This window comes from Tinamus guttatus, unplaced genomic scaffold (assembly GCF_059628265.1).
Source record: "Tinamus guttatus ecotype Peru unplaced genomic scaffold, ASM5962826v1 Tinamus_guttatus_pri_ptg000141l, whole genome shotgun sequence".
In the NCBI taxonomy this organism is placed as follows: Eukaryota; Metazoa; Chordata; class Aves; order Tinamiformes; family Tinamidae; genus Tinamus; species Tinamus guttatus.
Genome location: NW_028288675.1, coordinates 1,307,028 through 1,334,258, shown reverse-complemented (window position 1 = coordinate 1,334,258; position 27,231 = coordinate 1,307,028). Strand labels below are relative to the sequence as shown.

General features: G+C 35.7%; 1 protein-coding gene across 1 annotated transcript in view; it reads left to right on the top strand.

Annotated features, from left to right (window-relative positions):
• Nucleotides 1-27,231, top strand: part of TRDN (triadin) — a 270,244-nt gene that overhangs the window by 239,299 nt on the left and 3,714 nt on the right. The window contains exons 32-37 of the mRNA XM_088521987.1: nt 3,872-3,922; nt 7,668-7,715; nt 8,618-8,638; nt 13,166-13,192; nt 14,504-14,548; nt 15,577-15,624. Of these exons, the coding sequence (XP_088378113.1) occupies nt 3,872-3,922; nt 7,668-7,715; nt 8,618-8,638; nt 13,166-13,192; nt 14,504-14,548; nt 15,577-15,624 (240 nt within the window). The remainder of the gene's footprint in view (nt 1-3,871; nt 3,923-7,667; nt 7,716-8,617; nt 8,639-13,165; nt 13,193-14,503; nt 14,549-15,576; nt 15,625-27,231) is intronic.

Sequence of the window (27,231 nt, the reverse complement as noted above, 5' to 3'; positions counted from 1 at the left end):
GAATTTGGGTTACAAAAGGAGAAGCTCATGCAGAGATGCGGAAGCTGCATTTGGTTCCTCCCCACTGTCCCTTGGAAAATTTATCCCAAGCCTCAATGAGGAAGAGAGACTGGAGCAAACTGAGCACGTGACCCACCAGATCTCACCCAGATAGCAGTGCATATGCAAATCCCCGTGGCAAGGAGTTTGCAAGCAGTAGGGCATCCTACCACAGAGCAAGTACATCAGGCAAGTACATCAGAGTACAGTATATTCCAGATTAGAGCCTGTGGAATTTAAATGCTTGAAATAATAATAATAATAATAATAGATTTTTTTTTAATAGTCTGGCTAAATTTACTTTACACCTTTTCTCCAGTGATTAATGGTTGCTTTGGAAAGCAATGTCTGTTTTCAGTTTCAGTTGATGACTAGAAGTGTTAATTTGCAAGCATTGGTGGTAATAGTTCTGCCTGCTGTGTGTTGAGGAGTGCTCTTGAGTTAGCACACTGAATTATAAAACTCTCACTCTGCACAAAGCAATGGCCTCCTTTTTCACCTTGACTCACTGGAGCTTCGAGCTATTATTCCTATACTTCCTGCCATCAGATTAACATTTATCACATGAGTGAGAAGGCAAAGAATTTTGGAAAATACATTGGTCCTATAGAGACATTTTTAAATTAAAAAGGATCTTGCGTGTATGTGTCAGAGCAGGTAAAGCGAGAGAATTAATTCCAGTAATTCTTCTGAAACACAGAGAGATCTGTTTGCGGCTTTATTTTTTTTCTCTATATAAATTAGATACACCAGAGCAAAAATGAATATTAATGCTCAGAGTGATGCACAACTAGAGCTCTGCAGAGGAAAGAAAGTCTCTCCATTGAAATATTTCAGGACTTTATATTTTGACCTTATTCAAAATCAAAACAAAGCCTGAAATTCTCAGAAATATTCACAAAAAAAAAAAAAGAAAAAGAATTTAGACTTATGCATAAATATTCCATATTTGACAATCTCTTCATGACACGAGAAATAGTTAATGAGAAATTAGATAGTCATCATAAAAATAAAAAAGTGAAATATTTCTTCTGTTGCTACCATAATACCTAGTTTTGACATTATCAGATTTTTTTTTTTTTCAATGCTTTTCTGCATATGCATGTTCTGGTGAACTGAAATGATTTTGTAAAGCTTCCTAATCTCTTAAAATGAGATTTCTGATAGAGAGTAATGTCTTTAGGTTTTACTAATCCATTCTTTAAGGTTCCCTTTTAGTTACAACCAATGCTTAGAAATGCAGAGAAAAGGCTATGTAGTCATGTCCCCGGATAAGTATCAGGGAGGAAGGAGCAGGAGTCTTCAGGGTGTTCCCCCTGTCATGAGCTTCTCAGTAGTTACTGTTCAGTTAGGCTGGGGAACAGGTAAGAAAGTGCCAGAGAATTGCTACATCTATTTCAGGATGCAAGTCCACAGCCTTGTCCAAGAGACACTCTGCCAAAATCAAAAGATGAGCTAACTAACAAGTCTTCAGAAATGAATTTGTTTTGACAAGGAGATCCCAAACATTCTTATTTTAATGGACCAGACATGGAATTCACTCATAGGCTTATATGATAGATTTACAGAGTAAGAGCAGAGAAAAATTGCAACCAGAAAAAAAAAAATCTTTTTTTCTTTATATATCAATAAATGGAAGACTTCAAGTCCAGATGTAACCCAATGAGATACACCCTCAGCATGCTAAAGCTCATCTAAGAAAACAAACATGTGCCTTTTTCTGAACAGGTTGCTTCTTCAGGTTCTTGGTTGTTCTATAACAACATTTCTAGTTTCACAGCCAGAGATGAAATGGAGATGAGAGCTTTTAATGCACTGTCCTCAAAAGGAACTGAAAATAACAGTAGCTTAGCATGGGAGGAAAAAAAAAAAAAAAAAAGCCTAAACTTAATTCAAGTGAAGAGAAATTAAATCATCCCCTACCAGATGATAACTTAAAAGCATAGCAATTCAGAGCTATATTTTATTTCCAAAGAAAAAAAGAGATCAATACCGATGGAGATTTTTACCTCCCTGTATTTTCTGCCATTAATCATAATTTCTTTTCAGAAACAAACTGAAAAAAAACCTCACCAACCAACCACTATTTTTCTTATGCTTCATGTCCATGCTTGCACTCTTGCTTTTCCATTAAGTTGCCATGTTATGGATGAGAATTGTTACGGATGAGAAGCAGCTATGAGGCTGCTTCTCTGTCAAGTGAGGCATGATAAATGTCTTTTTAGGCCTCTTCAGCCTTTTTATATCTCTGGAGATTTCAGTGGGCAAGTTAGAAAAGAAAAAGACACAGAAGAAAATCTTGGGAGGTTGAGCCTGCTGTCTGCCCTCACCAAGTTCTCTGGAAGTTACAAGCTAAATTTGAAGGAAATGCCACATATGCTGAGACTGCTCAATAAACCATTTTCTAAATATGCTACTACCTGCATATTCAGTGAAAGTCCAAATTAGGGTTAAGAGTTCAAGTTTGGACACTTGATTTCCAGAGCAGCAGCCCCCACTAAGAGACCAGCAGTCTTTGAGATTTACCCTTCGAGAGCGTAGGTGCAGCAACACTGATCATCTGCTGACATACAGATGGTCCCAGCCACCCATCCAGTTCCCAATACCTCTCTCCATCATCTCATTTAAAAACATCTTTGACTTCCAGTCTGGAAACTTAACTCATATGCAGGAGCTGAGCAGCTCACTCTGTGCATGTTCAGGCAGACTAGCCAGGAGGGTTTCTAGCGAGCTGGTGCTCAGTTAAGTCGAATGGCTTCAGGGGACAAGCCATTCCTACCCAGCCTGACCTCCACTCTGTCAGTGTCACTTTGAATCTGATGCCCAGCAGAAGTCTTGGGAAAAGGCAATGAGCCACAGGCATGTAACTGTAAACTGCCTCCATCAGCGAGAGGAAGGGGAAATACATGCTGAATGTGCTTTAAATTCATTTAAAAAGAGAAGTGGTGATGTATGTGAATGTTGAAAGGTCTAGGGGAAGGTTTGGGTTCAGTTAAGGGAAAAAAAGGAAATAAGAGCCATCAAAAGATCAAGAAGGGGGGAGTTAAAGTCAACCACGCTGGGCAGAGTGGAAGACTTTGCAGTTCCCACCCATCAGGCATTTAAGAGATGCCACAGGTTCAGCAAGAACAGCCCCACCTGTACCCTGCCTGAGGCTGAATCCACTGGCCTCCTCAGGGGCAAAAGAAGCTCCTCAGGCCTAGTTGCTGTCGCATCACCCCACCATGGAGACACATCACTGAGCTGGGCCACAAGCTGGGCCACAGAGAGCAGGCACACATGGATAAGTCTGAAAATATTTGTGACTAGGCACTATCTGAGCAGAAGTTCTCAAGATTATATACATATTTTATATACGCATATATATATGTGCAAAAATATACATATATATGTGTATGTATTTGTGTATGTATGTGTGTGTATGTATATAAAAATATATATACACCTAACGGCTGAATTTAGGACATTTTCAACATGTTGATATCCACAGTTATCACAACTGTATAACTGGATCATTAGAAATACAGTTTCTGCCTGAGTGGCTACCTGGAAGACACTATCAAGTAGGTAGCTATTTTCTGGGGGGGCTAAGATATTAGGCACAGTAATTTGTTCTTCTATGGAATTTGATCTCCCCATGCAGTCTGAATTTAAAACGTATGTGTGTCATTTCTACAGTGCTACAATGAAGTGATGTTGCTAAAAGCATGCATTTATTTTTTCTCTGTGGATTGTGTGTTAAAAGACCATATGCTTAAAACATTTTTCCAGTTACATGCACCTTTGTTAACATAGTAAGAATTTCTAATTTTAATGCTGCTTTCACATGCAGATGAGAAAACTAAACAGCAGAACCCTCACCGAGCACCCAGTGAGAAATCAGGTAGGAACAAGTCATTCTTCATAGTTTATGGTTGTGTTAAATGCTACTCAGAACCTCTCTATTGCAGTACATCCGACTTGCAGTTATTTTGAAATATGTGACTGGTCACACTTAGAGCAAAGTCAGCAGTATTGCAATGGAGGACACAGCTCTGAGTACTTCCTTTCTGATGATGAAGCCAGGTTAAGATATTTAAGGTCTGGACTACCTGTTCCTGCCTCTGTGCCAGAGCTGGGATAGTAAAGCGAGGTGGAGCTTTAAATCAGATGTCTGAAATGATCCCCCAATAAACCCTGGAAACACAATGCTGTTTTCCCTTCCTTCTTTCTTTCTTTCCTTTAACTCAGATTTTTCTAGCAACCAATTTTACAGCACATTTCTGCTAGTGATTCCTGTGACACAACACAGGGAGCAGTGCACAAGAAGGGAGTGTGGCAGAAGAATGAATTAGTTCAGTGTAGGACTTGGTTAGTTCTTAAACTGGCTTTCTCATAGGTCAAAAGTCTTTGGATATTTGAGTCCCTTCTATGATTTAGCCATGAAGGTTTTTTAACAATGATGCAGATGGAAAATATTCAGTTAATACTGATTACTATGGAAGCAGAGTCACCTCAGGGATTGCAACATTCTCATCATCATTTATCATCTCTCATCAATGGTTTGTAGCCATTCTGAAGGCTTCCCTTAGTATCAACCTCTTGATTTCTACCAAAGCCTCAAACCAGATATAAAATAAAAGATAACCAAATCATGGAAAATGATGCCAGATCAACAGACTATAATATGATTGCATGATGATGATGGTGATGACGATTTTTTTATAAAATAAAATATTTTTTTTGTCTTGAACTGAATTGTGCTGTTGCCACCTCATTTCTATTCTTATATAATGTATGATTTTCCCTCTTTTGAGTACTGTAATAGATGCTGTACAGAATAGTAATGTACTGTCTCTATCTGTGATCACCCAAATGAAATGTGAGCGTTCATATTGTTTGTGGATTTATATTACTTTCTATAAGAACCCACATGTTAATCTATTATTTTACTATAAACTGTTATTATATCTATCCATATATATATCCAGTAAAAATAGTGTTTGGTATTTTTTATCTAATCTTAAAATGCTGTAGGTTGTTCAATCCCATATAAATTATATTTAAGTTAATGGATTGAAGAAGTTACTGCAAAATACTGCAGTATGTTTCTCACTGATGTTTAGTGAGCTAGCAAAAAACTCTGGGGAAGGAGAAATGACATCTTTGAATCTACAGGTTTTTAACTCCTAAATTCACAGTTTTTTAAAGTTCAGGTAAGCTTAATTTTGAAGAAAATCACGTATTTCAAACTATCACAAATGTTTTCATACATATATATTCTGAGTGACTGGAGGCAAAACTTCCACAAATCTCATGACTTTGTTTCAACCAGAGTTGAAATCTCAACTCTGGTGCTTCAGATATGTTGGCCAGTCTTTTTCATGTTTATTGCAACCAAACTGAAAATCCAGTATGTCAAGTTGGCCAACCATAATCTGCTATAAAATTCACTTGTAAGCTTTCCAATCAGTATCTGTTGAGCTTTAAACTTGAAGACTTGAGACAGTGGCTAAGTCACCCCATTTTTTTTTTGAACAAATATTTAACAGTGATAAGAATTATCCTTCTGAGTTGATTATTGCTCTTCTTGGATTAAAAGGAGTTGTCCATAATAAGCTTAGAGTTAGATCAGGGTTCTCCATGTTGCAAGTCAGTTGAATCATCTGTTGGCTGGTATTCCTTCTCATTCACATGGTTTCATTATTGTCTTAAGTGCCAGGATACTTCAGTATTTCAGTGGAGGCAGGAAGCTAGGAAGACTTGCAACAGTTTAAACACTAGATTCTATCTACATTTTAGGAGCCTGAATGCTGTGTGTGTTTACATGGGTGAGGGAAGCTAAAAAAAAAAAAGATCAGAGCTGACGACCACAAAAGTATTGAATCTTAAAAAGTTTAGGATCCGTTTTCTCTTTACATCTGCATATTACAATTTACCTTCTCTTGTCTTCTGTAGTCCAGTCAAAGCCAGCAAGTACGTGGTACCTACCTTGATCAGAAAATTCCTGTAATATAGCGGGATATTTGCGGCTTTTCTGTTTTTAACATATTGCAGCTCTCCCATATTAACTTGTAATTTTGCTTAAAACTATGAAATAATGTCTTTACCCCATGCCTTCCATTATTTCTGTTTAACATGCTGTATGTCATTGTTACTTAATAGTCCATTCCATTTGCCATAACCAAATGCTTCAGAACAGCAGTCAACTTATTCTATGCTTTCCATATCACAAATTTAAGCAAAAAAAAAGAACACAGGAGTGACAAGCTTTTAAATAAATTGCTCTTAACAATCAACTGGGTTGAATGGATACTTCTGCTGAATTAAAAAAAAAAGAAAAAGAAAGAGAGATCAGCACAACACAACATATTTTAGTCTAGAATATTTCTCAGTCAAAAAGGACTAGAGAAATACATTGGTTCATGCATTTTCTTAGCATGCAGCCTTCTTGTTAGCTTTGTATAATCTTCCTATCTTCATCACGCGAAGATAAACTGTAAATGTAAAAGATATACTCAGTTGTGAACCCAAATACTCCCACCTCCAAGAAAAGCCCAGATGTGGAAAAAGAAATACTCTTCAGAGACATAAGTTTCAATTCACACTTTATAAAACTCTTTGCCTTTTAAAATTCCCCATCATCTCAGCATTTCCTGGAATTATCTTTCCCTGGCATCACAGTCGCTAGGAGTTCAAGAATTCACTTAATTGGCAGAAACGCCAAGATACATTGCCCTTTATCAAGGCTTGCTCATATTTTGAATGTATGCTACTTTACAGCCCATCTTTGCTTTTGTGTTGATCAAAAAAGAAACAAATTCACTTTTTTTTTTTTTTTTTTTTTTTTTGACTGTGGGCAGCATGACCTGAAACAAGTTCGGCAGGACCATCCAGTTCTAAAGTGTGCTGTGGTCCCTATTTGCATGCATTTGGCCTGCTTGCAATTATGTTATGAGAGCTGTGGTGTTTTTTTTTTTCATTTCCTTTTAAGTAAGTGTGACTTTGCTATAAATTAAGTAACTCTGGACTCTTATTTTTAAATGAAGCTTCCTTGTCCTTTCTACTTCCAACAACCTAACATAAATTCTCATTATTTCCAGTAAAAAATATTAAATAGAAAGGTGTACTGCCTACAAAGCAGTGCTAGGTCTCTAACTTTCCACAGTGATATATAATTTATTCATACGGGCTAGGATGTGTTCAAGGCTTTGAGAATTCAGCTGAAGTATCTCTGACTTGACAACATAAAGGTTGAGCAAACAGTTGCTGAGTTTGCTCTCTACTGCCCTTTCAAAGATGGAGAGTAGACATAAATCAAGATTTAGAAATTATGGCAAGTGCCTATTAATTGACTTTTTTTTTTTCTTTAAGGTACATACATAACTCTTAGAAACATTAACAGTAGTATCTGTAGAGCAACGTACAGTACTACTGAACTCGGTTGTTTTGTGACAGATCCCTTTGTGAATAATCCTTTAGTGATTAGTCTTTTGGCTTTCTTCCAAACTAACAGCATGAAGCAAAAGAAAATAAATGTTTATTCCTGAAATATATACATGCAATCCTTCTTAGCATTCCTTCTTAAGCATACGAAACACACTTTAGAAACATGATGGCAATTTTGTAATGCTGTTTCTTTTGTCTAGAGCATGAAGCTGTCAGACATGAAAAAGGTGTTCCAACAGCAAAACCAGGTAGGCATCAGAAATTTATGCATGCATTATATTTGGAACTGTTATTTAAAGAAATAGCAAAATACACTTGCACATGACTGATGTCAAAAGCAACAAAAGCGTGGCGCCATATACTGTTTTGCGGTGTAGGATAGCCTTGACATGACAAACCATAGGTAATTAAATGCAGTATGTATTTGTAGTGCCCTTTGTCATTTTCTGAAGATATATATCAAAGGTCAAAATCCTGCTTCTGTAATTCAGCTCAGACATCAGAGGAGAAATTTCAGCAAAGAATTTAAACTTTTATCTGAAGGTTCTAAATGGCTATATTTTGCTAATTATTTTTGGATATCTGCCATTTATTTGAGCCCTCACAGTCTCTGTGGATGAGTTAACTTGTCAGCAATGCTTGATTTTTTCCACCAAAGCACTTTATATATGCTACACAAGTCGAATCATGACCAACTGTGACTAACTTATGAAAAATGCTTCTGCATATAGAAATTGTATAGGAATTACAATTCCTAAACAATCTCTCTGGTTCAAGTTAGAAAATTACTGCAGCTATAGGAAACAGCTCAATTCAGTTTCACTGTGTAAGAATCACCTTGCATTTAAAAAAAGTCGTAAAGTAATCTCTTCCAGGCTTCTCAGTGAAAGGGAATACATGGAGAATTTAAATTCTTACTGTTGATTTTATTCATGCTTAATTCTAGTGTAGAACTTTTCATATGTAAATGAAAACATCCCTACTTTTTATTTATCACCATTATACTGGTTTTGATTACAGAAAAAAATACTGAAATTATGTTTAGATATGCAGTAAATATACAGAACAAATAAAACTATTCTTCACTGCAAAAATATTATGCTGCACCTGACTGCTCTGAGCATTTTTCTATCCTCTTTTTACTTTCCAGCCAAATCAAAACCAACTGCAAGTAGGTGTCATGTCATGTTTTTTATGGAATATAAACTTGCTTTTCAGATGCATGTTGTCTCAGCTTGCATTTTTGTAATTTTGTCATGCTAGATAATGCTATTTTTTGTTTATACAACAGATATTCTTTACACTGTATTCAGTCTTAAAAACATTGAAACAGAGCACATCCGTAATTTAATAATGTGAAGCTGCAACAGCCAAAGTTCATTTGCGACTTCTACTTTTTATAAAATTAAGTCATGCTAGTAGCATGACAGATGCTAGGGTGATTTTAGATGAGTGTGGAGACATTATTTATTATATGTGAATTCATCGTTTATTAAAATAACAAAATGGCATGTAGCATAAACTGAATTAGACAAACTTTTTATAATTTCTTCTACATTTGTTTCACAATGTCTTTTTCTGCTTTAATAAAATACAGAATTAAATTAAAGCCGAGTATCTCAGTTTTAGATGATGTTTAAGGAGACTTCAAGGAGAATTTCTTACACAACAAAGATTTCCACTGAAGTCCATTAGATAATGTCCGTATTAAGAACAATAAGACTTTTGAATAGGTAAAGAAAAGCTGAGAGAAATGCTTATTGTGGCAAGAAATTACAGGATGCATACTTCGAACTATGATCAGACAATAGTGATAGATTTCATGATGGACAATGTTTTCACTGAATGCTTTGAATTGTGAAAAAATATTGAAAAATAGACTTTTCCAGACAGATTACCTGCAGTCTCCATTTTATTAAATATTTGTACAATTTGTATACAGCAAGACCAAATCTTCTTGTGTTATTCTGATACAAAGTAATATATGGGTAAAGAGGACCCAAAATCAGAGCTGAGGCACAAACTTCTTCCCACGCCAAGCCAGAAAGCAGCAACAGTATTTCTTGATAACGACCCACTAAAAAATTCCCACTAAAAAATTCCCACTCTTGTCACAAGTCAGAAAAAACGGATTTCAATTGCATTTGGGGAGGAGATCGCCTTTTCCTGTGTTTAAAGGCATTGTTATAACCAGCATATCAATTGCCATGAGTAATCAAACTATAATGATTTGGTTCTTTTTGGGCATTGAACCATTGCCTCCTTGGATGTCACAGCACCTCCCAGTCTTTCCAGCCCGAGATCCTTGCTCTTTAAGCAGTGACATCAATGATACTCCACAGCTGCTTAGCCACAAAAAAACATGGGTATTTGCACCCGCTTCACAATATGCTGTTGAGGCCTGATTTAAGAGGATTGTTTCTTCTTGCTAGTCTTGTCTTTTGAGTAATTTCCAGCCAGCACACACATAGAAACTGTTTGGAAGATGCCTGAGGCAGGCTGTGCTGGTTCCATTAAGCTTCCTTACGTAGTCTTCAGTGTCAGATGCTTAAAGATACGCAAGATGAATACTCACCTTTCAACATCTGACAGAAGACAACATGTTGTCCTGAATCATAGCTCCAAGAGGAAATGGGGAAGATGAAGCATCTGAAGTAGGCCTCCTTAAAGGTCTTCTGCAATCTTGACTTGCAATGTTCATATTTCAAGTCAGCATTGCAAAATCATTATTTGTGATAGAGCTGTTGATGGTTTTATTTCAATTTTTGTCATGTTTGCATCTTATGGAAATTTGATTCCACTTTTCAGATTTGTTCAAGCTTATAATCACTGGATCAAATTGCTGACATTTTATGTCTTCTCTACTGAACTGTTTATCTGAGAGACCTACCAATGCACTTTCCTGTAATATAGAACCATCAGAGACTGATGGTGAACAATTCCTCAGGTTTCTATAATAAGGACCATTTAAAAAAAATAAAAAGAATCACAGTCTACACGGTGTTTTTTATTTTGTTTTGTTTTGTTTTCCAAGAACTTCTCATATTACCCTGACATATAGTGAATATAAAAAGTGAAGATACTTTCCCTTGACCTTTGTAGAGGGATATCTGTACCACATTCTTGAACCTATATCATGCTGTTTGAAATGGTAATAAAGGTTAACAGTGCCTTTCGGAAAAGAAAAAAAAAAAAAAAAAAAAAGGAAATAAAGGGAAAACAGTATCAAGCCAAATTACAATCACATACAAAAGAACTTATGTTTACACTCTCTTTTCTGAGCTAACTATCCTTGAATGTATTGCTTGTACTGGTGTGCTGCAAGATTTTAAGCATCAGACTATTCTTGTTTTCCACTCAAAGATTACTTAGCTGGATCACTGACATCTTTATTTTTAGAGCTCTCTATACCTTTGTTTCATATATTTCTCAACCAGGTGTACTGTGTGTTTGGCAAACATATGGATAGCTCTCGTGTATTAGCAAATGCTGTAGCTGTGATCACAACACACTCATTGGCCTTGAAATGCAGGTCTAGCAGAATTGTAAAATAAATCCAGACCTTCATCCTGGACCATATTTATTCAAACATTATACCCTCTGCTATCTTATTGTAACCCCATACACATATGGGGTGTAAATCACTAGAGAGATTGGATTAAGTGAATGACAGTCTGTAAACAGAAATACAAAACTGAATTTGAAGTCATCAAATTACCAACAAATACATTTTTTGGTAATCTGCTAGTTGAATTAGCAGGCAATCATAAAGTCAATTAGCAAACTACCCTATTTCCATTATTTCCCTTTTAGAAAGCATGTGGTTCTTTCACAACAATTGATCCTATATCGAATCTGAAGCTTTAATGAGACTGAATGCATTGCCTGCATACTGATTAAAGTCTCTTGAATTATGAGAGGTAACCTTGAAAAGGGGACAAAACTGTCATTTCTTGCTCATTTGAGAAGTAATATTGAACTGTAGGCAGTGTTTTTACAGATAGCGTGAAGAATATGTGGACTGGTATTTTCAAAAACCTCAGCACTGGCCAAACTGTATGTACGCAAATGTTTCCCAGTGCCTTGAGAGAAAGCAAGAGCTTGTTGATGCTGTGGGAGGAAAAAATATGCCTTATGTTGGGTATGCCAGAGGGTCAAACTAACTACCTTTCAGTTCAACAGTCTTCCAGCACCTTGCTAAGGGAACCCTTTTTCCCGGGTTAGGGTTTATGCATACATAGACTATGTAAATATAGTGATAGGTCCTTAAAAGGGGTCCATAAAAGCCAAATCATGAGAAAATGCAGAGAAATGCAGAGAAAAATGGGCCAGCCGAAGCTCCCCAAATTTAGGCAACCATTTAACTAAGGATTCGGAGCACAAATCCCTTTCTTAGATCTGGTGCCTCAGACAACATTTTTTTTCCTTGCAAAATGAGAAGAAGTAATTATCCATGGGTTAGGATGTTGTAAAGTATCAGCTTGCAGCAACTATGAACACAATCATGAGCAGAAATGTAAATATTAAAGGAATTAACCATATTAAATATTAACCAGTATTAAATAGCTGCAAAACTGTCCTTTACTGAACAAGTATGGTGACTGAGCATTTAGCACTGATATTCATGAGTCCCTGATGAAACCAAATCCTGAATAAAAGTTTTCTGGGATGCATTAGCAAAGCCTGTGTTTAACTGCAGTCTCAGGCATTCTGGTGAAAAAAATAGTGCCTGAAAGATATTCATCTTGGTGGAAGCTCCTGTTAGCTGTAGGAGAAAATATTCATCTGAAGCCAAAACTCATCAGGAAATAATTGCAGAAATAATTCAATCAGAAGAGACCCTGAAATTTTTTGCAAACATATTCATTTTTCTTTATCCCTCTCTAGGATCTGTATCTTTTTTACCGTTCTCTAGATTCAAGAAATATAGATTTTGTCTAGCTAGTGAGGTTTTTCTTTTTCCTTAAAATAGAGTGAATAAAACTGGAACTAATGAAGTAGTGATGAATAAAAAAATTCTTAGTTCTCAAATCATATTTTAATTCATTTGTTTGATTTTAAAAAAGTAATGATGTTTCCTACCAGAGATTTTCTAGTTTTTATGGGTATAATAATCTCACAAGGAGATATGCTTCTCTCTTTTTTTTTTTTTTTTGTGCTAGATGCTGTACAAATATTTGATCAGGATTTTTCCCAGCTCTTAAGAGCTTTTACTTTAAAAAGGCAAGGAAGACTGATGATGCAGGACAAAGTTATACAGAGGTGAATGGCAGCTATTCAAGGTTAGTGTTAGGCCTTTGGTTAGCAGATATGGGTAGTAAGAAAACAGAGCTAAAAAATAAATTTGAATACACTTTTTGAAAAAGAGAATTCCTATAACCTTGAATGCTTTTCCAAAAAAATCTCTATTTAAATGTTTGCTTGTCTGAAAGCTTTGACTGGCGCAGTGGCTGCTTTTGCAGGGACCACGTGTGTTGGATTATAGTACTTCAAAGACTGGGACTCTTAACTCTCACTGTGAAATTCTGTGTACGTGTCCATTGTAAAGACCTATTTCTTGCAAATTAATATTCTGCAGAAAAATTTCAGATGAAAGAGATCTATTAAGCTGTTACTTACCAAGAAAAAGCATGGTACTAAGCCTTATATTCCTTTCATTCCCCTTCTTCCTTCTTCATTTCTGATTATTTTACTGAAGAGTCAGCAGCTGAAATCCCAACTGCAGGTAAATATTATGTTTCTCTGATCAGTCTTATCGAAAGAATTAATGGACATACTAAGCTTGATGAACCACATGATGCACTAAACCACTAGTGTTATAAGCCAGTGTTGCTCAGCTGAAAGCATTGCAGCCACACAGTTCTGTGTTGGTCTAAGACTATTCTGATGTGCTAGTTATTGCATTTTCATTTTTCATCATCTGTAGCATGTTTTGGGGTGAGCTAAACATGGGTGATTAGCAGTGCACAAGCTGGTGTTTGTTCAGATAACACATGCACCAGAAGATATTGAATGAATCATTATTACAAGTGGTTGGGTCATATTGAGTGAAAATGAACAATTCTAAGGCAACCTGCCAGATTTCAACTGTACTCAACAGTGGATTCTGAAATGGGCTCAGATGCCTGAAGCAATCCACTTTATTTAATTTCGGTCTGCCTAGCTGAATGGAGCCACAGACCAACTGTCTGTGTTTGGAGGGAGGCAGGGAAAAAAAGATGCCAAAAAGGAAAGTGCACATGTTCTGAATTCATATACAATTAAAATAAATAAATAAATCAAAATCTATTGCTTCAGGTCATAAGAATAGCCATATTTAGTAGATCTGAAAGTCCATCTGGCTCTATATCCTAAGGGGTTTTATGTGTTTTGGAGTGTTCTTTTTTTTTTTTTTTTTCACAATAGAGATTTCTCATAGAAAGAGATTAAGAGTCAGCAAAAGACAGCATGATCCTTCCCCTGATGCTGCTTCTGCCTTCTGGCAACCAATAGCTAGGGCAGTAGTAGTTTTCCACCTCAAGTCTCTATCAGGAGTTTCCAACCTGTTTTACCACCACTGTTACTTTGGCCATTTCCCAAGACTATTCAGAGAGCCCAGAACAGTTACTGCCCCTGACAGTAGCTAGCCACGATTTAATTCTAGGTCATTGGTATATATGCCATAAGACAGCTCTATCCCAATTATAATTCCAGGGAAATTACTAGGGAGATCAGCATGTGTAATCACGTTGGCCATATATCTTATGTCTGTCTTTTAATGTTGTTTCCTTGCATATCTTTCTAGCCCAGAAAAAAATGAAGCCAGCTAAGGAAAAAGAAGGTAGGCAGTTACTCTGTATGTGTGTGTGTGTATGTAAGTAGAAGCCGACAATGAAAATAACATCAGATTACAATTTTACATGCATTGTTCTTTGAAACAACTCTGAAATATTTTTGTTAACATTCAAATAATTTTACTTGAAGAGTCTGGGAAATTTCAGAAATGAATCAACTCACCAATCTTGAACCTTTCCTCATTTTTCTTTTTCCTTTATAGAAAAAATAATTGAGAAGAAACATCCGAAAAATGAGAAAAACAAAGGTAATAAAGGGATGAAAAGCTCTGCAAACAACAGTGAAAATACAAACATTAGCTTATTCTGGGGATTTGGAATGAGGAGCTTTGTTAGTCTTTCTAAATGTAGGCAAGCAAGGCAAATGATGAAATTAAAAAAAAAAAAAAAAAAAAAAAAGGTAATTGAATGTTCGCGTTTCCTCTGCATGTGTATCAAAGATTACAGGAGGACACCCAGTCTGGCCACAGCAGAGCCCTGCCTGTGACCCTCCGCAGCAGCTACATCTTTAGTCTGTCCACAGATGAGTGGATTTAGGAGTCCCTGCCTAGTCTGCCATTATGCTCCCTGCTGAGGTGGTGCAAAGTTCATTTCTATAGCTTGCCTTGTGTTTTAGATCACTGGCCTCATATTGCAGAATACAATACTAATGAAGAGAGGTGTTTTTTATGCATACAGTAGACTTTATAGTCAACTATATGCTGACCGAACTGTTGGACGTAGCACTGCCATAAGTGTTTTCCTTATTTGCATCTAGAGAAATGGTTTCTGCTATACTTGTGTAGCTAATAAATTGCATTAATTTCTTAAGTCTAAGAGATAAAGGCCATCTCTACATTGATTAAACACAATGCATTTTTTCACAGAAGTGCAGGTTTAGAGCAAGATCTGCACAAGTTAGTCCCTAAAGTACCTAAATGCAGTATGTATTGAATTCTGGTGTATAGAATTTGAATATATCTTTAACATACAGACTTCATATATTGAACTCCCAGAATCTTAAAAGACAGCTGTTAGTTAATTGCCCTGGTACAGGTTTGCTAAACCTGTATTTAGAAGAATGGTTTGCTTCTGTGTGTTTTTTTTTTTTAGGCATAAAATTTCTGTGTTTAAATTTTATGTTTAAATAAGTTTAATATGAGAGACATGTAAAAAAATCAGTATAGTTTATACAGATTCTTATCTGTTAATGAACTCCAACTAACTTTTTTCAGTAAAATTTAAATATTTTTGCATGAAATTGAAGACTAATTTATCATCTTCCTTTCTTCTTTAGGAGTCTCAGCAGTGAAAGAAGCTCCACGACATCACAACCTGACCACAGGTGAATGCTTTTCTTTTAGTCTTATTTTTTAAGGGAGGTCATACTTGCAGATTTTCTTGCCTCTCATTAAAGTGAAAGGGGACTTGATGAGAGGCATGCTAAGTGAGTCAAATCTATATTCTTCCTGTGGAGAATGATTAAAGTTTTAAACACATATTCAGCTAATTACTTTATAAAACAAGTGGTCTGCCATGATTTCGGCAGTGTGTTTTTTTCAAAAAAACATATGCCCCTTTTATAAAATCTGTTCCATAGCAAAACCAAATAGAGAAAAACACATCCAATTTATTTTTTCACATGAATAATATCAACCCAGGAAAAAGAAAAGATAAAAAGGTAGGACATTGCAGAAGGAAATCTCCATGCATTGTGTTATCAGTTAGTTCCATATTTTTCTCACTTTATGATATAAATAAAAATATGTTCCAAATTCTTGACTGCTATAAATTAATCCCTATGACTTCAGTGGAAAAACACTGATTCATACCAGCCAAAGATCTAAATCTTTAATCTCGCGTATGAGTTGTAACTGCATTACGCAGAAAATGTGAACTAAATATTAATAGGGTCTTCTTGATGCAACTTGGTTGCATGCAGTGGTGAAAAGAATTTCAAGTCAAATCATCCCAACTGTTTTGTTGTATATCATTTTGTTCATCCTTTTTACTATAGTTAGATTATATTAGAGTCCTATGTAGATTACAGAAACATGTAGTTTTATGAGTAGTTTTATGTACCTGTGTATGGGCAAATATCTCTGTATGTTTGTGCATAAAACTTCAAATATCTTAATAACTGTTTTAAAAGTAACTAAATGAAAAGTGCATAACAATCAAGCATCAAAGAACAGAAAGCTAGGATCAAGGTTGGCTAAAGGTTAGCATGTGGATTTATATAAAATAGGCTTACGGATATGGCTCACAAGACTGCTGTGTTGGGCTCTATAAACTTAGTAGGAGAATGACTTAACTTCTTCTTCCACTTATTCTTCTTCTTCTCCTTCTTCTTCCTCGTCTTCTTTTTCATCTTCTTCATCTTTGTCTTCATCTTCTTGTTTGTCTTCTTTTGATTGGGAATGAAGTGTTTTCAAGTCGAATGTAGAATTTTGTACGTCTTGATAATTCTATACTTAACTGATAATGCAGAATGCAGAATCTGGGTGGCCAAAATAGTCCTTACTTTTTCATTATGAGAGTTTTGATCAAGTAGTATTAATCATAGTAAATAAAAGTAAATTAGGATAGAGAGTTTCACTGAGGAGAATTTTTAATAGAGCAAATTCAAAAATAAGTATAAAACAAGAATGTATTAAAATATAATTTAAGTGTATTCAAAATATATTAAAAACTTGTTCACTACAGGACTTCATCCTGTACACCACCATGCTCTTGGAAAGTTTGCTACGATTATGCATTATTCAAATTGTGTTACAATGGTTTTCACTTACAGTAACAGCTCTGATCGGTTAATTTAATTGTACATTATCATTGTGCAATTATCCTTGACTGAATGTTTCCAAGATCTTAAACACCTCTGTGTAAACATTTCTTTGTAAGTGGTCTTGCAAGGAGATATATTATGTATTTTTCAAGCCATTCTTTGTCCATTAAACAGAATAAGTAATTTGCAGAATGAATAAAAGGCTTCCATAAGAACATCAAATTGATTTCTCTTTATGAATGTTGCTGTTCAGTATTTCTTAAACTTGAGAATTTCAAAGCTGAGACCAAGTCCTAGGTCTAATACACTTGAGCTGGAACTTCATTTTATTGCAGTGTTATTTGCAAGCGAAGCTGTGCATTTTGCACAATGCACTGAATAGTAATACTTTTTGCTGATAAACAGAACTAGAAAAGGATTTAAACAGTATGAGCTAATCTATAAATTTAAATAGTAAATCTTCTAGCTTTGGAAAGCGGAATAGAGCAGATTCACATATTGCTAGATTTTGATCTGAGTCCTTCAGCATTTCCTAGGTATTAAAAAGAATCAGATAAAGAAAAATAAGCAATTTAAAAAGCTATATATCTCTTCAATTTTAGGTTGTTCAATATTTGAACAGAATTTTAGGCAGTCCCTAACCTTGCATAAGCAATCCTGCTATGTGCAGCATACACTAAGTTTTACTTCCTGGTAGAGCTGCAAGGAATTAAAATTCTTTTCCCTCCTTTCCGCTGTTCCTAATGTCAAAACTGACTTCTGTATGCATCTTGAAAATTACAGGTGTAAAAAATGGTAAATCTTGAAACTACTATTTTTCCCTCTGTTTTACAAAATTGTATTCACAAGCAGACAAAAGCAGATCTTGAGATTCTGAAGTCAAATTTGAGGGGAACACTGATTTAACTTTGTGGCAAGGACTTCTATACCCTATATACAGCTTCTCTATGTGTAGAAGATATACACATACACACTCTATATACAAACATTCAGTGTATAGTTATATAGATATCTGTACACATCTCCTACATCCGTATACTATATAGAAAAACTGCTTACTTCTTGCTTAAATGCTTAAAACTTTCTTAGACATGAGAACTTCTATACTAACTATGTGGTAAAATAAAAGGTACCTCTGGGAAAACTAAAATTATGATAAATCAGAGTAAGAACATTTTTATATGAATATAGCACTAGTCTCTAGCACTAAAAAAAAAAAAAGACATTTCTCAGCTAGATTTATTCTCTGCTTCTACATTTGTAGATAGCAATATGATTCCTAAGATGTTCTCTATCATAAAAGGAAATCATTTCATTATATTATCAGTGGAAGATATTCAATGGCACATAGACATCTCCATTTGAAAACCTCAGCAACTCCAATGCATGAATTCATTATAAGTCTGTATTAGCATGTGGTGATTGGTTATTACGAAATAATTATTGCATTGCATTTTGTGTCTCCCTGAAATATCCAATCCAGAAAGAATTTCCAAATATGAAAAAAAAGAAAATAAGTTATATTTGAGAACCATTTCTCCCATTTTCTTCAAGGAAGTTTGCTCAATGCTGAGAAGTTGTAAGTTGCCAGCAGTGCAACACACAAGATTTTTTCCATATATCATTCTTTTGGCAAAGAATTAGACTTTTTTTCAGGGCAGAAGGAGTTGAAACCTTTGAATAATTAGTAGAAAAATATGATTTCTTTCACTGTTCTGAAGTTGAACATTTATTTAAGATCATTAGGCAAAAAGTCATATGGATCTATAGGCTAAAGAATATTTCATAGAATATAAGTCTCGAGCTACCACAAGAGATAATACATTATATCCAAAAGAGAAGCACCTCATCAGCTCAGGATAAGTAGCTCTCATCAATAAATAGGTGATGAGTTCATCATTCTGATGAACTCCAGATACTATATTTTTCACTCACTCTGTCACCCAGAGTGTCTGTGTAACCAGATTTATGATGACTTCAGGTATTCTGTCAGCAGCTTCTTCCAGAACTTCTCTGTCCTTAGTTGACGATTTGAATACAACTAGGTCAGTGAAGCTGAACAAAAACGTTGAGGAGAAAAGATATGCTGTTCTTTCTCAAAATGCATATATAGATCAATAAAAAGGACCATTAAGAATAACAGCTGTGCCTCGCAGAGTAATAGTGAAAACAGTAATAACAGCCTTGAAATAATTTATATTAGAGGGTCATCATTTTTTTCTCATCAGAGTTCAGCAGTAAAGCACTAGCATTAATACTGTATTTCCTGGGGATAAGAATTTTTAGCATTCACTGGAAAATAATATAAGGAAGGGCACACTGAAGGGTTTCATAATTTTTTATATAACATCTGTGCTTATTTATTTACAAGATCTTCATGTAGCCTTGTCTACACAGGATGTTCTCATGCAATAAAATTTTACAGTGCATTTGCCACTCTGAAGCATAAGTGTTCTGCATAAAAATGCTAGGACTACTTGTAGGAGAGCTTGCGTAGGACAGTTTTCATGCTGCAGGACAGCTTTCATAGACAAGCCATGAAGATCTCAATGCTTAAAGTGTGTTAGAACTGGAGAGCAGGGCTGGATATCCAAGCTTTCCCACAATTTGATATTAGTAACTGCAGCATTCGAAGCTGACTTTTTAAGGACATATTTAGAAACTAAGTTTCTACAATTTTCCCTAAATAGAGATGTGAAAGAATGCTGTGCATTAACAGGATGTGTGGGTTTAAAAAGCTTAGTTGAAGTGTTTGAGTGGTCACTTACTAAAAAGTAAGGTGACCTTGATTTAATTGAGTTTAACTTCAATTTTGAAATTGAATTGAAGAAAATTTCACTAAGGCTGCTTTAATTCAGAATGAGTGGCCACATAATACTTTTATATGGACTAATTAATGTATTTTAAAAGTTAAGTGGGATTAATCTTGTTGAATGTGCTTACATAGAGAAGTCATATGAGGGAGAAATGTCAGACATATTGTGCTAGGCAGGTTAGAATAAGCCTTATAGTCTAATCCAAAGATGATTAAATGTCACTGGAAAACCTCTTGTAGATCTCAATGAGTTTTGAAACTCAAAATCCATAAACACACACCACAAGTAGGAACAAAACACTCATTTCAATTATAAGCCTATAGATAGCCTCTCAGTATAGTGACAATATAATTTAAATTATGAGTTCAATGCAAAGAATATAGAAACACTTTGTGTTTCCAGATGCACAAGGATATCTAGCCTTCTTTATATTTGGCTGCTTTTGGTAATTCCAACATATTACCTACTGTTTATTTCTTGACAAGATTTTTTAAAAGAGCATTCCTGTCCTAATTCCTGCTGAGAGACGTTTACTTGACAATACACTTAAATTTTCTTGGACTCTGCTTAAAGCATATTTCCATAATAAACAAATAGAGGTTTTCATGACCATCATCAGCATGGCAATAGAAGAGTTGATTTAAATCAGTTTCCATATAGCATCTTACTATTAGCTACTTCTTAAGAGCCCTTAAAGTTCACTCATTCAATCTTTAAGTTACTGAAGAACACTGAGGAAAGGAAAGAAAACGTGTAAGAAATCTGAGAAAAAGATGCTACTTTTCTTATTCTTATGCAAGCCATAGCCATGCCACAACTGTGAATGCACTCTACGAACCACATTTATAGCTCCTAAAATGGAATCCTTCACAGATAAATCCTGAAGAGCAGAGGAAGTTATAGAATAATACAGCATAGTTCAAACACTGTCTCTCTCCTGATTTTTTACTCTCAAAAAGAAGTGAAGCTACTCTCAGTAGAAAAGAGATAAATCTGTACATAGCGCAAAGCTTTATTTAATAATTATTTAGACTTAGAATAATAACTTTCAAGCTATAATGAAACTGAGCATGAACTTGTATCGCTCAAATAAAAGTTTCACTTTAATTAGTTGCTTAATTAATTCACTATCTTTATCAGTCACTTCTCTCCTCTCCTCTCCTCTCCTCTCCTCTCCTCTCCTCTCCTCTCCTCTCCTCTCCTCTCCTCTCCTCTCCTCTCCTCTCCTCTCCTCTCCTCTCCTCTCCTCTCCTCTCCTCTTCCCTGCCCTCCTTCACAACAAATTCCACAAATATTAATTTCCAGCTACTTGGTTTTGTACACATTTCTGTGCATAAATGAGTTTTTATGTAAAGTTGAAAGCAATCTTTTAAAGACTGATAGCTCTTCAGAAATGATAGCTTTAATCTGGTATGTTATAATTGCATTAGTTGAGCATGCTGGTCATAGGAATGAGGCAACACAGATCGTGTCACATCAACATGCATAAGGTACATGATCAGCAAACAGTACACCTGTCAAAACACTACCCATCTTTATTAAATAAACCAACAAAATACAATCCTGTACTGTCCCCACCAAAAACCACTGAAGTAAAAATTGCTGTGAAAAAAAATCCAAGATTTAACTAAAATTTGGATCAAGCCCTATATTATTTTTGTCCCCTCTTAAAGTAACATTCTCATCATAGTGAGAGTGATTTTATTAGTTCGTTTATATGCTTCATTAATGAAACACATAAGATAGCAGTGCCAAGCCCCTTTGAGTGCTTAATGCTAGAAAAATCATAAAGAATTTCAGTTCAATTCAAAAATCAGTTTATAATGCATTTGAAGGAAGTTCCACCTTGGAAATGTTCACCCATTTATGTGAGAGTTACATGGTTTATAAATGGTGACCATGGCATGGAGTAAAATACTTTTCTCTAAATGCATCGTATTGGATGGTACAAGAGCCAGTTAGCAAAATGCAGAGCTTTTTCTCTCCCTTGAATGGGTATTTATGTGCCACAAGTCACATTCAAGCTTAAATGAAAAAATAATAAGCTTCATCTTTTATTGTGATTGTTTGCAATTACCTAAAGTTTATTTTATTGACACAGAAAATGATTTCACTGGGTCATTATAGTGCATTATTTAGTGGCCTCCAATGCAACATTTCATTTTTCTTCCCCAATCAGCTGCAAGTATTTGGTATAATTTAGTTTGCAGTTATGAGATTGTTGGATATAATCAAATAAAAAGTAGATCCTAAAGTGCGAAGATTCTTGAAGTCTCAAGTCTCACCTCTCTCTTATTTCCAAGGAATGTTTTCTCCTCTCCTATGGTATGAAATCTGTAGGGAACAGGGGACTATAAAAATTATAGCATATAAATATACAAATAATCATATAAACTATAACAATTCAGCAGCAGCTCCAGAAGGCCAGTATTGCTGTAGGAAGATGGAACATGACATCTATAACATTTGGTCATGACAATTGGTCTTGCAGTTGGTTAATCTCATCTCCTTCAAGCATTTCATGACCAGTGGTCTACCAGGGCATCACCACAACTCCATATAGCTCTGGAAGATCTGGCCATTAGTCTTAGTGGCAGAAATTCTTTGTGTCTAGAAAATTAGTTTAGCACTTGCAGCTCATTTTTCACTAATGAAAAAGCAATTCTATTTTGGGAACCTCTAACTACAGAAATCAATTTTTTTAGAGTAAAGATCTAACTGAATAGAATCTGTTACTGTTTTTATATTTTAAAACTATGTTGACTCTTAATAGCTTAATAGATTATTTTAAGTAGCCCAGGTCTTAGGATTTTATATTTTGACTATGGTGATTTTTTGGTAAACTTGGCCAGAAGTGACCTTCCAGTGCTATTGATTTTATGTATTTTGTGTGTTTTATACCAAGAAAGAGGTATCAGAGAGATGTGTTATGAACTTTGTACTGATAATATTTTCTTGTCCCACTGATTGAAACACCAGTACTGTATTTAGAAACAGTGCTAAATACACCAGTCGTATATTTAGAAACCTTTTTTTTTTATCAGTGGGAGCCACAGAGACTAGTAAGGAATGGAACAATGCTCTGTGACTTTTTGCTTATTTTTGAGCATTATTTCTGAGAGCAAGGGTACTTTTTCTTTTAAATTATAGCTTTTTTAGCTACTCCATTTAATAGTGCCTGGGAATAACTGCTTATCACTCGAAGGGAAAACACTGGCAATCAAAGCCTTGAGCCATGAGTGAAAATTCAAAATTTCAGTGAGCTCATGCATTTCTCTCATATTTTCATTAATGTCTTGCAGGTTATTGCTACATTTGCCAGATATTTTAATAGAAAACTATTTTTTCCCAGGTAACTTCTGGGTTAGTATTGCTCTCTGTATCTGTAGCTTAAAGAAGCAGGCATGGCCTGATAGCTAAACTTGCAGCCTGTATGTTGCTGCTATAGGCATCATCCTCCAAAGTCAGAGTAACATTCTACAAATAAATACTTAATGGACTGTCAGTGAGTGCTAAGGTTTTCCTGCTCTTACCCCTTCATATTAATGAATAATGTGAAAGACTTTTTCCTGAAATGTCTCCAGTTTTCCTCCATTACTCCTTTGCTACTTTTAACTCTTCATCATCACTGAACAAGAGCAATCACCCTGCCATGTTAGAACCACAGTCCCACAGTACTGGAATAAGAGTCACTAAGAGAACATGCAATATGGGCTCTGATGGCTTTAATGACAGTGCTGTTGCTGGTGTTTAACACTGCTAGTTAAACATCATTAATACACCTGTATTAAATAACTTATCTGAACAGTCCACTTGCTAAAATAGCTATGAAAAGATGAGCAATTGCTATCATTGTTTTGTGGGCAGTAGACTACAGGGATCAGCTTCTGCTTAACGTCTGCTTTCTGACCATTCTAAATTGTTTTCCTTATCCAATACATAAGATGTGATAAAGGATGGGACAATTTTTTTTTCCCTCTCCCTACTGTTAGTACAATGGTACAAAAATATCACTTTAAATGGATAGTTTTAGATATATAAAGTAGATTTAAAATGATTTTTGCATTTCTTTTATGATGTGCCAAGTTTTTGCCTCTTCCTTTCCTTTGTCTCTCTCCTTCCCATTAATCATTATATTTCTGAGAATAACAATAAAGTGACTGTCCAGCATGCTGAACAATAAAAAAAAAGGAGTGGGAAAAGATTTATACAAAAAGATAAATCTAATTTTTTAAGAAAATAGTATTGTGTTTTCATATCAACATGAATCATATTGTGAGTTTAAGAAAATAATATTTGGTGTCTTCTACTGGCTCTCAGCATTCAGTTTTGCTGTTCATAGAAACAGAATTTAATTAAATTGCAGCTAGAGAATGCAGTTAAGCACAAAGACTTAGATATTCATATTAGGAAGGCTGAAAGCAAAAGTTTTTGATATTTAGCAAGGAGTCCATACTGTTTTGCCTCCTTCCTATCTCTCCCAGTGATGGATTTCTCTGATCAGTTTGTCAGGGCATAGTTTTACGGAAGTATTAAGGAAAATAGCTTTAATTATTTGGCATGGAAAGCAGAAGAGCAAGGAGAACAACATTTGTTTCTCTTCCTCACCCTTTCTTAATTGAGGAGACAAACAAACACCTCCAAGGTGATGACGAGCACCTCTAGAAAAAATATTTCAGAACTGTTTAGCTTCCCGGTCACTTGGACACCCTGTCATAGATTGTGCATAGTTCCACTTTGTTTGCTTAGACAAAACTTCAAGTGTACCTTCACAACTTGAAAAATGATCAGAAAGAAAGGAGTGCAGTTGCTAACTTTAATAATCTTTCCTCTAATTCATAATTGCTTGCTAATTAGTTTCTTTCAATGCTCCGACTACCTGAAGTTTTGTGCTTTGTTGAATTGTATAAATCTATTAGGAAAGCCATTAATTGATGAAAATTGATTCTAACTAGAAAATGGCAATAATAAAAATTGTTTCCTCACATATTTTGTATAATTTTCCCTAATAATTACTTATCACTTCTTCTGAATAAAAGCTATTTCTTTTTAATGAGGATGTTTCATGGTGACTTGCCTATCAAACAGTTATCTCAGCCTTGTGCGAATGGGACTAACTGTTGTGGCACGTAAATAGGAACACCTTCATGTTCTTTATGTTTCATTCGTCTCTGAATTTTCCACTCCATTTCCCTATAAGATTAAAAGAAAGGGAAAACAAAGGACTATATCATGAAAAACTACATTTATTTGTTTATCTTACACAAAACTCCCATACACTGCTTAAGGAGGCACCTAAATGGTAGTTTTGTAGATATAAAACTGACTACTGGTCTTCTTTAAAATGATCCTGGATTAAAACTATGTCCTAATGTTAGCTAAGAACGGGAACAGTTTTCATGAAAGATAATCATAAAACACTTTGGAGCTTGAATGTGTTGTCAACTAGACTGCATATAGTAAGGAAAATGAAAAGTGTGTTTTGCTTTTGATCTCCTGATTAGTCAACATTTATACTAGATATACTAGATATGCTGCTTAACTGGAGCTACAGCATGTCATCCTTTGGAAATTCTGTTCCACTAAGCTTCCTTAAAGAACTACTTCAGCTAAATTAACACAAAAACAATTCCAAAATAGTCTAATTAGTATAAACAGTGTAGTATATATTAGTATATAAGGCATAAATATGTGGAATGAAAGTGAGCAAGTCAGTGCCTACCTAGCACTGAGTTATTAAGGTCCCTCCCCCACTACAGATTTCAGCTAATTAGCTGACAGATGCTGCATGGCATTTGTGCTCATAACTGTGCTTGTCATGAAAGCCATTTCCCATCCAGATTCTTCAGAGAAAGAAAACTCTGTCTGGGGACCCCTTTGTATGAAAGCTCCTTCAAGTGATCTACTTGGATTTAAAACTCTTCTTTTCCTGAGCAATTTCTTAATCCCTTTCTCAACTGGTAGAAATTTTTGATCTTGCTGTCACTTCATCAGTGCCTGCTTTCTCATGCTTTGGAAAGGTAAATGGGTGAGTGTGAATTGTTTTGCCCAGACAGTAAATGAAGACGAAAATAAGACGAAAAGAGTTACCACCCGTTAAACAATATTCAAACTTGAAAGCAAAGTGTTCTCATTCATTCATTCTGGTATCATATGAATTGATGATTTATGTCACACACACAGATTGACTAAACTCTTACTTGATTTTACCTGGAATGAGATACAGAATAATCAATTTGTTTGGGATGGTAAAAGACTTGTGTATGATATCATCAATATCTGAAGGAGATATGATACAGATGTGTAATAATCACAGAATCACAGAATAGTTGAAATTGGAAGGGACCCCTAGGGTTCATCTAGTCCAACCCCCCTGCTCCAGCAGGGACACCTAGGGCACGTGGCACAGGGTGGCATCCAGGCGGGTTTGGAAGATCTCCAGAGAAGGAGACTCCACAACCTCTCTGGGCAGCCTGTTCCAGGGCTCTGTCACCCTCACAGGAAAGATGTTCTTCCTCATATGGAGATAGAACTTCCTGTGTTTCAATTTGTACTCATTATCCCTTGTTCTATCACTGGCTACCATCAAGAAGAGTTTGGCCTCATCCTCTTTACAATCTCCCCTCAGGTATTTGTACATGTTGATTAGATCCCCTCTCAATCTTCTCTTCTCCAGGCTGAACAGGCCCAGCTTGCTTAGTCTTTCCCCCTATTATAGATGCTCCAGTCCCTTAATCACCTTTGTGGCTCTGCGCTGGACCCTCTCTAGAAGCTCCATGTCCCTCGTGTACTGGGGAGCCCAGAACTGCACCCAATACTCCAGGTGTGGCCTCACCAGAGCTGAGCAGAGGGGCAGGATCCCCCGCCTCGACCTGCTAGAGACGCTCCTTCTCATGCAGGCCAGGATCCCATTGGCCTTCTTGGCCACAAGGGCACACTGACACACATTGTCAACTAGAAAAGTTGTTGTCAGTCTGAAGAAATAACTTTGAAAGTTATATCTGGTCCTGATTCTCAGGGTGTTTGAGTTCTTAAGAACTCAGGATCTTCCTCTAGGTCCCTGCGAGGTGTTGCAGTGCATAACTCAAGAAGTCCCAAATTTCACATTATCTCAATCTCTGTTTCTCAGCTACCAATACTTGCACCTATCAGTTGTTTTCTCGCTGGTAGGCTTACTTGCTTTTACTGCTGAAGATTATCAATAAAGAAAAACAACCAACAACAAAACCAAGAAACAACAAAACACAAAAAAAAACACAAGGTTGTTACAGAATTTATAATTCAGCTGTGATATTTGTGTCCATGAAGGATAGGGCACTATGCATATGCTGCATATGCTCTTTCACTTCTG